We start from the raw sequence: 13,161 nt of genomic DNA on the forward strand, positions 1-13,161 counted from the left end.
TCCCATACGTGGGTCTCCAGCTGTTGTTGGACTACAACTCCCATCATCCCTAGCTAGCAGGACCAGTGGTCAGGGATGATGGGAATTGTGGTCCAAAACCAGCTGGAGACCCAAGTTTGGGAAACCCTGCTCTAGTGCCATAGTGCTGATAATCATGGCTTGATCTTAATCCCGCTCCTCTACTTCCAGCTTAGATATCACTGGTGCCTTCAAGAAGTAAGCCTTGGGTTAAGGTCTATTGCTGAGATCCTACTCCATACTTCTACTTTGGAGACTCTGCTCATGGCTCAATGGACACAGCAGACTCCCAACTGTCCTAGCAGACAAGATCGGTTGAGAATGCCAGTGGAATGATCAGGAGGTGCGACTCTGCTGCTTGGAGGATTGGAGACGCTTCCTCCTCCGCTACCGTTTTTCGATCTGTACACATGCATAATAATGTTGATGATAACCCCCCCCCAAAACATAGATAATACATGTGCCTCAAGCTGGCCAGGGAAGAAGAACAAGCAGGGAGAAGCAGAAAATTATTCAAGGGCGCGGAAGGAAGACAAGTGGGGGAGCCAAATTCGGAAGACAAAGGATGCAAATATTACTACCCCCGGTGTGGGTAATCTTTCAGAAAATGGTTCACTGCAAGCCACAAAGACACAGCGCAAATGATAAGGGAAGTGTATGGATGTTTGCATAAATGATGCACACATAACTCTGAATGATGGTACAGTGGTACCTCGGGTTACATACGCTTCAGGTTACAGATAGGTTACAGACTCCGCTAACCCAGAAATAGTACCTGAGGTTAAGAACTTTGCTTCAGGATGAGAACAGAAATTGCACGGTGGCAGCAGGAGGCCCCATTAGCTAAAGTGGTGCTTCAGGTTAAGAACAGTTTCAGGTTAAGAACGGACCTCCGGAACGAATTAAGTTCTTAACCCGAGGTACCACTGTATATATTTTTAGGAAGCCTGTATTATTTGGAAACCTACGTTATAGAAACAGTATGGAATTTTAACATTCCGTAAATGGAAACACTGAGATTCCTCTGCCTTTAGACAGACGCACAAACCAACCCATCTCCACTCACCGCATGCATATTAATTGCAAATAATTCATCCATAAACAGCCTCTCCAGCTCTCCACCCCCACTTTATGTTAAAGAGGTTGCCATTAAAACTTAGATGCAACTTTATCCCCCAGGCAGCATTTAAAAAGAAGAAGATTGCAGATGATGTCCACCTTTCTGTACAGCAGCAAGTTCCAAGTACTTTTTGTCAGCAAGCGCTTTGCCTGTTTTCTCCTTTGAGCTTTGACACAAGAACTTCCTGGTTGTTGGGTTTTGTTTTGTTTTTCGGAAAAGTTAACCATCTCCAACTTTTTTTAAAGTGTATGAGTCTCGCAGCAGGGGTGCCGTTACATGGAAATGGGTGGAGACATTGTAATCCACAGCTGCAAACTGGACAGTCTCTCTCACACAGAGGCTCCCACATTTCCTTGCATAGTTAGAATATAATTTAAGGAGGCTAAATTGAGAATTATAAGACAGATTGAAAAGCAAAATAGAATGGAGGGCATCAGTTATGCCACAAAACAAAATACAACCTGGAATTCCTCCTCCCCAAGAGAAAATGATGTGTGCACATATACCATTTTTGTATGTTTCACATTCGCAGGCAGAAAAAAGCAAGTACTGTTCCGGGGCAGGGCCTTATCTGTGGTGGCCCCCAATTGTGGAACTCCCTCCCCACAGAGGTGTGCCTGGCATCGTTGTTATAAAGCTTGCTGCGTATATTTTTAGGACCCACCTTATTTCTGTCATTGCAAGTTGTTTAAACTGTTCTTTTTAACATTGGGTTTTAATGTTGTGTTTTAATGTTTCAGCCCTCCCTGAGACCTTAGGCTGAGGAGTGGATAATAAATAAAACAATAATCATCTTATGTAAACCACTTTGTGAAGTCTGCCTGAAAAGCAGTACAACCGTACCTTGGAAGTCAAACAGAATCCGTTCTGGAAGTCCGTCTCACTTCCAAAACGTTCGAAAACCAAATCACGGCTTCTGATTGGCTGCAGGAAGCCCGTCAGACGTCCGGCTTCCAAAAATAGTTTGCAAACCGGAACTGTCACTTCTGGGTTTGCGACGTTCAGAAGCCAAAACGTTTGGGAACTAAGCTGTTTTACTTCCAAGGTACGACTGTATACAAATGTCTCTAAACTAACAAAAGCACACATATTAATAAAAGGGGAAAGAACACTCAGTGGCTGTTCTCCTCTCCCTTCCCAATCAAATAGCTTGTGTGTGAGTGTATCCAACCTATCACGTTTTTGGGACACATCACTGGGAATGAATACATTGTTCTGCTTTCTCAAAGCATTCCCACTGGAAGTTGCAAATTGCAGATACTGACACAGGGCTGCTAATATGATTCTATCCTGACAAGGTCAGCAGGGAAACTTAACAGATAACAGAATTCCTCAAGTGATTTGTGATGCTGCGGAAAGAACATGAGATGTTGCTAGGAGGGACCACAGAAGCCTTTCATTCTCGATCAGGCAACTGAGGCAATAATTGTCTGGTCAAAGCCTGTGCCAAGAGCAAAACAGATGCTATGGAGGCCATTCCCACCATTACTTTCGGCCCATTTTCTTCCATATAGTAGCTGAATGTCGTCATCAAGCTATCCAGGCAGTGTAAGGAACCGTAGAAGATCAATTGGCTCTTTGTGGCTATTTTAAGCACATGGTCAAAGATGGCAAAGAGTGTCTTCTGCCTTATGTAATGATGAACTTGGTGTCAGGGAAAGAGCTGGCATCTGTTGAACTCCTGCCAAAGCTTTATTTTCCCTTCCCACTAAAGAGCTCCCTTGCTTAGTTGTGGAAGGGGGAAAAACAGCTAAAGAGAAAGTCTGTACGTAATGGGATCTTCATGGGAGAATGGCAAAACCTCAAGAAAAACGTTCCCCTAGATGCTCATTGTTTATATCAAGAGTGGGTAAACTGAAGCCCTCTGTTGCTGAACTCCAGCTTCTATCAAACTCCAGCTTCTATCAAACCTGAGCATTGCCCATATTGGCTGGGGTTGGTGGGTGCTGGATTCTCACAACATTCTAAGGGCAACATGTTCCCCATCCCTAATACATGAAAAGCACAAACACAAATTTAGACATTTTTTTCCCTTGGGGCTTTCTCCGCAGCCTAATATAAGCATGGCATGTTTGCAAATTAGCATTAGCAAAAAAGAGACAAAGAAAAGGAAAAGAGATTGCTGCCCCAAGGAGCCTGCAGTCTCAATTTCCAGAGTGAGCAAGGCAAAGGAAAGGGGTGAGACAAGGGTGACAGCAAAGGTTTGTTGAAGGAGCTACCGTATTTTTCTCTCTATAAGACGCACCAGACCACAAGACACACCTAGTTTTTGGAGAAGGAAAGCAAGAAAAAATATATTCTGAATCTCAGAAGCCAGAACAGCAAGAGGGATCACTGTGCAGTGAAAGCAGCAATCCCTCTTGCTGTTCTGGCTTCTGGGATAGCTGTGCAGCCTGCATTCGCTCCATAAGACGCACACACATCTCCCCTTACTTTTTAGGAGGGAAAAAGTGGGTCTTATAGAGCAAAAAATACGGTAAGTTGCAGCGATACTCAAACTTGGGTCTCCAGCTGTTGTTGTTTTTAACACTCGATTGGGAGCTGCCCAGAGTGACTGGGGAAACTCAGCCAGATGGGCAGGGTATAAATAAAAAATTATTATTATTATTATTATTATTATTACAACTCCCATCATCCCTAGCTAGTAGGGCCAGTGGTCAAGGATGATGGGAGTTGCATTCCAACAACAGCGGAAGGAGACCTCCAGGATTCGGAAAGCCAACACAGCAACCAGGACCCCTGAAGCTGTATTTCTGCAATGATAATCTTCCTCCAGTGCAACTGACTCAAGTTTTCTACCAGGGACTTTCCTAATCATGCTCCTAGCATAAACACTACTCCCATAACCAATGTGACATGTGTTACAAGGCCAAGGGTTTGGGCAGTGAACAAGATCGCTGTGGCATAATTATCGGCACTCACTTCACCCTATTGAAATGTCAGTAAAAGAGTATTATGATTGCCCGAATTTGGAATTTACCTTGGCTCCTCTCCAAACTGAGCAATTCTCTTAGCTTGCTTATTCTGGTGCACCCTATCCGAAAAAGGGAATATATGTATGTATTCCAAGACTCTCATTATTTTCACATTCTAGACTAGGGCTGTAAGTAACTCTTAAAATAGACCCACACATATTAAAAAGAAAATAAGAATGCCAGGCTTCCACTTGTCCTCTGGGAAGACTCTTCAGGTTGTCAAAGATACCCTGAATAACCAGTGCTGCCCACAGGGTGATTCCTGCATTTGAGGGGGCTGGACTAGATGGCCTTTGGGATTCCCTCTATCTCCATCATCCTATGATTCTTAGTTGCTCACATTAACAGTGGACTTAATCTTACATTCCCTCTTCACCTGCTCTTTAGATGAGAGGTGTATACAGCTTTACATGGTGAATGCTCTAGTTATCTCCTGCTTGGACTACTGCAATGCACTCTACGTGGGGCTGCCTTTGAAGGTGACCCGGAAACGGCAATTAATCCAGGATGTGGCAGCTAGACTGGTGACTGGGAGTGGCCCTGGGTCCACATAAAACAGGTCCTGAGAGATCTGCATTGGCTCCCAGTACGTTTCCGAGCACAATTCAAAGTGTTGGTCCTGATCTTTAAAGCCCTAAATTGCCTCGGTCCTGTATACCTGAAGGAGCGTCTCCACCCTCATCGTTCAGCCCGGACACTGAGATCCAGCGCCGAGGGCCTTCTGATGGTTCCCTCATTGTGAGAAGTGAGGTTACAGGGAACCAGACAGAGGGCCTTCTCGGTAGTGGCGCCCGCCCTGTGGAATGCCCTCCCTTCAGATGTGAAGGAAATAAGTAGCTATCTTATCTTTAAAAGACATCTGGAGGCAGCCCTGTTTAGGGAAGTTTTTAACATTTAATGCTGTATTGTTTTTAACACTCAGGGATGATGGGAGCTCAGGGATGATGGGAGTTGTAGTCTAACAACATCTGGGGACCCACAGGTTGAGAACCGTTGCCCTAGATTCATAGGAAGACACCAAGTCACAGAACCAAAACCAAACCAAGGCCTGTGTACATTGGTACTGCCTACAGTGGCTGGAAGCACTTCTATGGGGTTTTAGACAGGAGTGTTTCACAGCCCTGCACAGAAATTACAGGGATTGCACCCAAGACCTTTTGCACGCCTAGACATATCCTCTACCACTGAGACCCTCAGTCTCTGGTACCACCAGTTAAAGGGATCTTGGGTTAGCAGTTTGGGAAAGAATTGTGACTGATGACTGCTAGCAACTGAGCTGGCCGGATCAATACTGAGCTGGCTGGATCAATAGTCTGACTCAGCAGAAAGCTGTTTCACATGTTCTGTGTTTATATCCTTTTCCACTGCACACACACAAGAGAGAAAAACCTCCGATTACATCACCCTCTGCAAAATTTCTACCTGCTCTGCTCAGCTAAGATTGTTCCTCCCCAAGAAAGTGAGATCGATAGGTCTGAACTACTTCACATAAGAAATGCTAGCATCAATCATTTGTCAAGTCTTGGCCTGTCACCACAAGCACCACCTTTGTAGACGGGAGGCCAAAAACAGGACCAAACTCATTAAGTGACAGAACTGCTATTGCTTACATATTGCTCAATAGTTTTCTCATCCTTCAGTCCGTGTTTGCTTCCATCCAAGTTAGAACGCATGAACGGTAGAGAACAGTTCAGCAACTGTTAATCTCTACCATCTTTAAAAAGTGAAACATGGACATGCTCCAAATTTCCAGTACAGATGTGCCCCCCCCCCGCCATTGCCTCACTAACTGGTTTTAACAAGAATGACCTTCCGTAGGCTGTCAATAAGTTCTTCTCCAATACGTAAGCAAAATATTGCAGATATAATTGTGATCTACTGGTAGATCGTGGTGGTGGTGGATCTTGGCTCCACCCCCCCCCCAAAAAAATTAAAAACAGTTTTGACTTCCTAAAAAAAGCTCAACAACCTTGGTAGATCACTGCCATTTTATTTTATTTTATAGTGGGAGTAGTTCTCAGTCTCTTGAAGGCTGGACATGCCACCTAGCCAATCTCCTTGCCCAGTCCCAGAAACCCAGAGCTGGAGTATTCCAAATGCTCTCACCATCAAGACGTCTAGCACAATGGTCAACCAAAATCTTCCCTCCTGTAACGAAAGGACCTTCAGATCTCACAGATTCATCATCCAGGGTGATTAATCAATCATTATCAGGTGCTTGTGAGTGATTCAGTCCATCTTCTCTCTTGAATTACTTCCCCAACACAATGAGGGCAGGTGCCACCATAAAGCTGAGAGAGGTGGAGGGAGAGTGGACTGTTCTTAAGGAATGTGTGATCACAACTGGATCTATTGGTGCATAGGTAGGGCCCACTGGGAGAAAGATCACTGTATCAGCGTGACCAGAGCCCAGCTCTGTATACTTTTCTTTTATCGCTCCTTTGCAGTCTTTGCTTCTTTCCCTGCTTTGAACCCTCTCTAAACATGCTCCCCACCACAAGTTTGCCCTCAAGCCAGATGAGCACCTCTCATTTTCTGGTGGGGCTGCACTAGCCAGCCTCTTCTGATCTGTCCAGCTCACCTTCATAACCGACTGCCAGGCTGACAGCTTGAGTAGGGAGTTGCCCCACCAGCCACCGCTCACAACAGCTTTGAATATATTTCTTCCAGTGTTTGAAAGTGGAATTTTACACCTGCTTTGTGTTCCGGGAAAGGTATGACTCAGCTTTTGGACCAGGGCACTCTTTTCTAAGGATAAAACTATTTGGGCTCTGATGTAAACTATTCTTTCCTTGGTTTAACAAAATCAGGACATAACCTGATTTCCTTAGCAGAAGGAGATACAGACGCAGCCCATAAAATAAGCTTTTATATATTCTCTGCAGCGTTCCCAGAATAGTAGTTCGGTAACACGTGGCATACCTCTGGTGGTGTGTGTTGTTGCCTAGAGTCATGATATTGAAGATGACCTGTTTAAATCACTGGATAAAAATGTTCCCAAGTTACAGTCCAAACCTTTTGACATCAACACACAAAAAGTTATCTTGCGTTGTTGCCGTCCATTCTGTATGCAGCATTTCCAGTTTTGAGTGGAATCAGGAATCAAATAGCTAAGGCGAATGTGGAAGAGGCTGGTGTTAAAAGAAAAACAGCAAGCAGTGATTTCTCTAGGCCTGCCAGCTGCAAAATGGGGTGGAGGCAGAATCAGAATGGAGACAGGGGCTTTACAGTCCACATCACGGGTCAGCAAACTTTTTCATCAGGGGGCCGGTCCACTGTCCCTCAGACCTTGTGGGAGGCCAGACTATATTTTGAAAAATATAAGTACCCTGCAAGCCAGCCGCACAGCTGCCTCTGGAGCTGGAGGAGGAATGCACTCTGCACGTGCTCAGGAGTGTGTCTTGGAGCAGCCTGCTCACCGGTGTTGTTGCTGAGCAGTAGCCGCTCGTCTGGCCCGTCCCCACAGAGCTCCCAGGCAGTGTGCACCACACGTTGTGGCCCGTCATCAGAGGCCAGGTTGGCGGGCAGGCTGCGCACATGGAGTGCCACACAGGTGCCGCGCAGCTCGCCCTCCAGCTGCTCCAGCGCAACCGCCGAGCGCGTCACCACCAGCAGTGCCAAGCCAGGTGCCAGGCGTGGGGCCATCAAGAGCGCCAAGCTCTGGCTGAAGCCCCATGACATGCCCGTCATGATGCCCATGGTGCGGCCCAACCCACCGGCTTCTCCATCCATGACCGCACCATGTTTACCTCAGCGTGCAGGTGACGAGGCTTCGGATTGGCTGCAGGAAGTTCCTGCAGCCAATCCAAAGCCATGCCAGTGTTGCGGAAGTCAGTCCCCGCATAGTGAGGCGTCCGCGGCTTCTTTTCAAGGACGTGATGCGCCGGTTTAGCTCAGTGTGGGGACTGACCGAGCTGGCAACAGGGTCCGCGGGCCAGATTTATGAGCCTGGTGGGCCTGATCTGGCCAGCAAACCTTAGTTTGCCAACCCCTGGACCACACTATACTTTTAAAGCACATTCCTTCCTTCAAAGAATTCTGGGTGCTCAACTTTACCCCTCACAAAGTTCCAGTTCCCAGCAACCCTTAAACTACAGTTCCCAGAGGCAGGGATGAGTCAGGCTGGTGAAGAGTCATGGGTGTCTTCCCCTCCTGCTGTGACAAGCTCTCTTCCTCCCTTGTCTCCCAGAACCAGGAGAGGTATGAAACAGGAGGAGCAAAGGCAGCCTGTAAGTAGGCACAGTCTCTGATTGTTTGCAATGAGCCCTGCAGAGAAGGAGACATATACAGCTGTGGGGAGACAGGGACTTTCAGTCTAGGTGTCAACTATAGGGGGCGAAAAGGGCTTCAATATCTGTGGGTAGGGGGCTGAGCCTCCCAATATGGAGCGGGCCACCATCCCTGCAGCCCGCCACTGCCAGGCAGTCTTGCACGCCGAGCAGGGGTGGGATGCATGGAGGGGCAAATCACGTCACACCCCCTCAGTGTGGGGGGCAAGTTGATGCCCATGTCTATGGGGTGGAAGCTGCTGTGCTCATTAGGCCTGAAACTCTGCCAAGTCTGTGAAGATCATGTTTCGCTTAACTCCAGCTTTGAACTGTGTGATTTACTGACTGGCTTGCTCTGTGATGGGCTGCCTTCAAAGGCAGTTCGGAAACTGCAGCCGCTGCAGAATGCAGCAGCCAGACTGAGAACAGGAACCAGGTGGTCAGATCACAGAGCCCCTATTCTGGCCCAGCTGCATTGGATGGTTCTATCCTGTCCGTATAGGCAAAGCTATGGTTTTCCCAGTAGTGATGTATGGAAGTGAGAGCTGGACCATAAAGAAGGCTGATCGCCGAAGAATGGATGCTTTTGAATTATGGTGCTGGAGGAGACTCTGGAGAGTCCCATGGACTGCAAGAAGATCAAACCTCTCCATTCTGAAGGAAATCAGCCCTGAGTGCTCACTGGAAGGACAGATCCTGAAGCTGAGGCTCCAAGACTTTGGCCACCTCATGAGAAGAGAAGACTCCCTGGAAAAGACCCTGATGTTGGGAAAGATGGAGGGCACAAGGAAAAGGGGACAACAGAGGATGAGATGGTTGGATAGTGTTCTCGAAGCTACCAGCATGAGTTTGACCAAACTGCGGGAGGCAGTGGAAGACAGGAGTGCCTGGCGTGCTCTGGTCCATGGGGTCACGAAGAGTGGGACACGACTAAACGACTAAACAACAACAACATCCTATCACAGCTTGGGACCGAGAGCCCCATCACAAACTTGCCCATGCCCTTAGGTCAACATCAGACACCCTCCTCTGTGTACCCTCTGTGATGGAAGTTTTAAGAGCGGTGACAAAGGAGTAGGCCTTATCTGTGGTGGCTCCCCACCTGTGGAATGCTCTCCCCAGCAAGGCCTGCCTGGTGCAGACTTGTGTCGTCTTTTCAGTGCCAGGTCCAGATGCTCCTCTTTCCCCAGGCATATGATGGGATGGTTGCTTTTATGCCTTTGTTTCCTTGATTATCCCTGATTATTTGTGTTTTGAGGTGGTGTGCTTAAGATATTATGACAATGTTCATACCGTTCTGCATTATGGTCTTCTTTTAATTTCCATATATTTTAATCTATTGTAAAATAATCCGAATAGTTTTGTTTTTAAAAGACATTTAAACTAATCTAAGCTAAATAATAAATGAGACGCCCCCCGGTAAGTAATATGTTGAAGCCATGACCAAAAGTATCACCACAAATCTTCTAAACACAGTTTGACTGCCAGCCTGGGATAGCTCTGTCGGTGCAGCCCAAGTCTCTTAATCCCAGGGTTGTGGGTTCGAATCTCACTTTGGACAAAAGATTTCTGCATTGCATGGATGACCTGCATTGTCCCTTCCAACTATAAATTATTCTACGACTTGTCTTTAAATCTAAAACGTTTAAGAGGCATGCGCCCTTCTCCCTGTATTCAAGTCCATTTGCTCTCTGCAAATACAACATTTTCTCACAGCAACATCAGTAAGAAAGCATTGTGGGTGCCAATCTTTGATTAGATGTGCTCTTGTGTCTTTTGGAGAGAGAGAGAGAGAGAGAGAGAGAGAGAGAGAGAGAGAGAGAGAGACCCTTTCTACCCTTTATCTGTATGCCAATGAGTTCTTCATGTCATCCTATTGAAGGTGCCCCAGTAGTCAGGGGTGGTGTGGTGGGGGGGGAAGTAATTTGGCAAGCCAAATCTCCAAAGATCAAGAACAGGAGCCGCAAACAACAAATACTTTCCATTCTAACACACAATAGATAACGTGCCGCCCCTACCAGCGTCACACGCTTGCAGATATGAAAGGAAACATCTAGGCAAGGCACCCCTTTCAAGGTTAAGGCCTGGTGTCCTTGTCTGTGAAGCACAAGATTAGAAGAGAAAAGAAAATCGCCAGATACACACAAACCCTTCAAAAGCAATCATAGCTGATGCTGCCATTGGGATGCATTGTATCACTGGAAACAAGGGTGGGAAGTTACAAGCCCTTCTTGCCTTTAGCAAGTCGTGTACACAGACACACCTCCTCCTCCAATGAGACTTATATAGAACATGCATAGAGGGATTTGAAAGCCCCTCCACACGTTTGCCGTCAGCAAATGTGTTTGCGTGGGAGGTGTCTGTTCACAGTCCTCTGTTCACAACATGCACACACCTTGCTGTAAGATAAACACCTTGCTGCAAAGATAAACGACTTTGCAGCACATCCGTCCTTAAAATTGTAATAATAAGGCCACCGAAGAACAGATTCTCATCTCATCTTATCACATCATGGCAATAAACAGCAGCCACCCACTTCTTCAAAGGCCTTTCCTCATTGGATATAAAATGCAAAAGGATGGAGATATAACAAGAGAACTGTGGTTAGTTTTCCAAGGAGAAGTTTTAAGAAAGGGCTCCAGTGCCATCCGAAAACTTTTAGGAAGCAGTGTACTTTATAAACCAAAAAGCATTTCAGAACACTATTGTGACAGGTCAAATTCGTGTAAAATCTATTTAAGCAGTAACCATTCCCTTCCCATTTACTTTTTTAAAAAGTAGAGTTAAGGCACAAACAACCCTCAAGAACCAAAATCATGCCTTGTATAAATAGTTGCCAAAAAGTATTTTGTAAAGCTCAAAATAAGAAAAAAAATTCCCCTAAAATTAATTATATGCCCTCTAAGGCAGCAATGCACACATCACTTAGAAAATCCTTTCTCCAACGAAGCAACTTCTAATAATAAAACCCCACAAGTTTTTCAACTCTTTAGCAGTCTCAGCCAGCATTAAACTTATTACAGCTCCAGCTTCGAAATAAATCCCACTTGAAAATAACAAGGCAACCAACTTTTCCTGTCTGCATTAAGGGATATATTCAAAGTTCTCAATGAAGACTTCGCTGAAACATCAACTGAACCCCCCTCATCCTTTTTTTTTTAAAAAAGGAGGGGGGGTCTAATTACCAGAAACTCTTGTTGTATCTTAAACCCAGGAACTCATATTGTGGTTACAGCACCGAGGTTGCAGTGCAGTCGAGGTTAAGCCCCATGTGATTCTGAAGCGCAGACCAAGCCCGTGCATGCGTTGTACTTGTGAGTAAGGTAAACGGAGGAGGGGTTCCTATGGGGGAAGCAAGCAGAGCATTGGGAAAGAAAGAAAAAGAAAGAAAGAAGGAAACAGGCCTACCTTAAAACTTTCCAGCTTTTCAGTGGGTCCAGATCAGAGATGATTGAAACCATTGTATTTTTTAAAAAAACAAAAAAGACAGGAAAATGTAAAAAGCAAACGATCTGCAGAGTTGCACAGCCACTAAGAAGCAGGCTGCTGTCTCGGCTTTTACTGGGTGGGAATTACAACAGACAATCCGAAACGAAGAAGTAAAAACACACAGAGAGAGAGGGAGAGGGAGAGAGCTCTTCCTCCTTTTCCAGCTGATAAGAACTTGTGCGTCTCTCTTTCTCTCCACCCTCCCCCCGCAAAAACACACACACACACACACAAAAAACCCTATCTTGTTGTGTTTAAAAGGCTTGCCAAAGCCCTGGGCTGCATTTCTCCACTATCACTCCCCCCCCCTCCCCACCTTCACTCCCTCCTTTTAAAACAAAACAAGGAGAAAGACCCCGTAATCTACTGCTGCAACTGATCAAATGGTGACCTTTTTGCCGTCCACTGTAATTCAGAGAGTGCAAGCTGGCAGCTAAATCTCTCTTTATTAACACCGTCCGCCTCTGCTTTCTTAAGGAACAAGCACAGATCAAAAAATGTGAAGGCTCTACAGACACTGCTAGCAATCATTCACAGATTATTGCAAGCCGGAGCCGTTCTCTGCTGTTGGCGATTTTGCAAGGCTCTCCCCAGCTCTCCTTAGACTTAGCCCAGAGGTTAGGATTCCCACCCCCCTCCTTTCCCCATAGTTAAGATTTTATGACACTCTAAAAGCAAACACACATTTTATTTCTTTTTCCTTTCCAAAAACTCCCCACCCCTTTCTCCTCTTTCCCCCACCCTCAAAGCTTTCCCTGCAGTGACCGAACCAAAAACTCACTCTGGCTCTCTCTCTCTTCTTCTTCTTTTGCAATGTGTAACAGATTTGTTAATTTCAGAGCCACAATTCAAAACAGTCTCAGTTCTGGCAGCATATTCCTGTTATTGTTGAAATGAGAAAAAAAGGGGGAAAACAAGGGGGGGAGGTTTAACGCCTTGACGTATATGAATATTCCCTTTGCGTTCAGAATCTTAGGAAGTGAAAGGTGTCTAATTTCTTGACGAAGGGTAAACAGACCCTCTTTTAAATGTTTCTTCAAAATCATTTTAAGACAGGGTTTGTGATCTCCGCCGTTCATGAGTACAAACTTTTGTGCTCAGATCTTGCTTGAAGGTTTCCCACATGTATCTGTGAGAACAGGATGCTGGACTTGAAGGATCATTGGCCTAATCCTGCAGACACGCCTTACATTCCTGTGCGTTTGGCTTTTTTCCTACCACCTGAGTGCAGTGCAGCATAATAATAATAATTTATTATTTATACCCCACACATCTGGATGTGTTTCCCCAG

General features: G+C 45.8%; 1 protein-coding gene across 7 annotated transcripts in view; it reads right to left on the reverse strand.

The window, feature by feature from the left end:
• Positions 1 to 12,670, reverse strand: part of CELF2 (CUGBP Elav-like family member 2) — a 518,056-nt gene extending 505,386 nt beyond the window's left edge. Inside the window, exon 1 of one of the 7 annotated variants that reach the window (XM_081927066.1) lies at positions 12,652 to 12,670. Coding sequence is in view for 6 of the 7 variants with exons in the window: in XM_081927087.1 (XP_081783213.1) it covers positions 11,790 to 11,842 (53 nt within the window). In the remaining variant the exon portion in view is untranslated. Of the gene's footprint in view, positions 1 to 11,789; positions 12,097 to 12,651 lie in introns of those variants that run through there. The other 6 variants (XM_081927087.1, XM_081927068.1, XM_081927070.1 and 3 more) reach the window with 6 other exon arrangements.
• Positions 12,671 to 13,161: the final 491 nt, after the last annotated feature.

The sequence above is a fragment of the Podarcis melisellensis genome (genome assembly GCF_964234715.1).
Source record: "Podarcis melisellensis genome assembly, chromosome: 10".
In the NCBI taxonomy this organism is placed as follows: Eukaryota; Metazoa; Chordata; class Lepidosauria; order Squamata; family Lacertidae; genus Podarcis; species Podarcis melisellensis.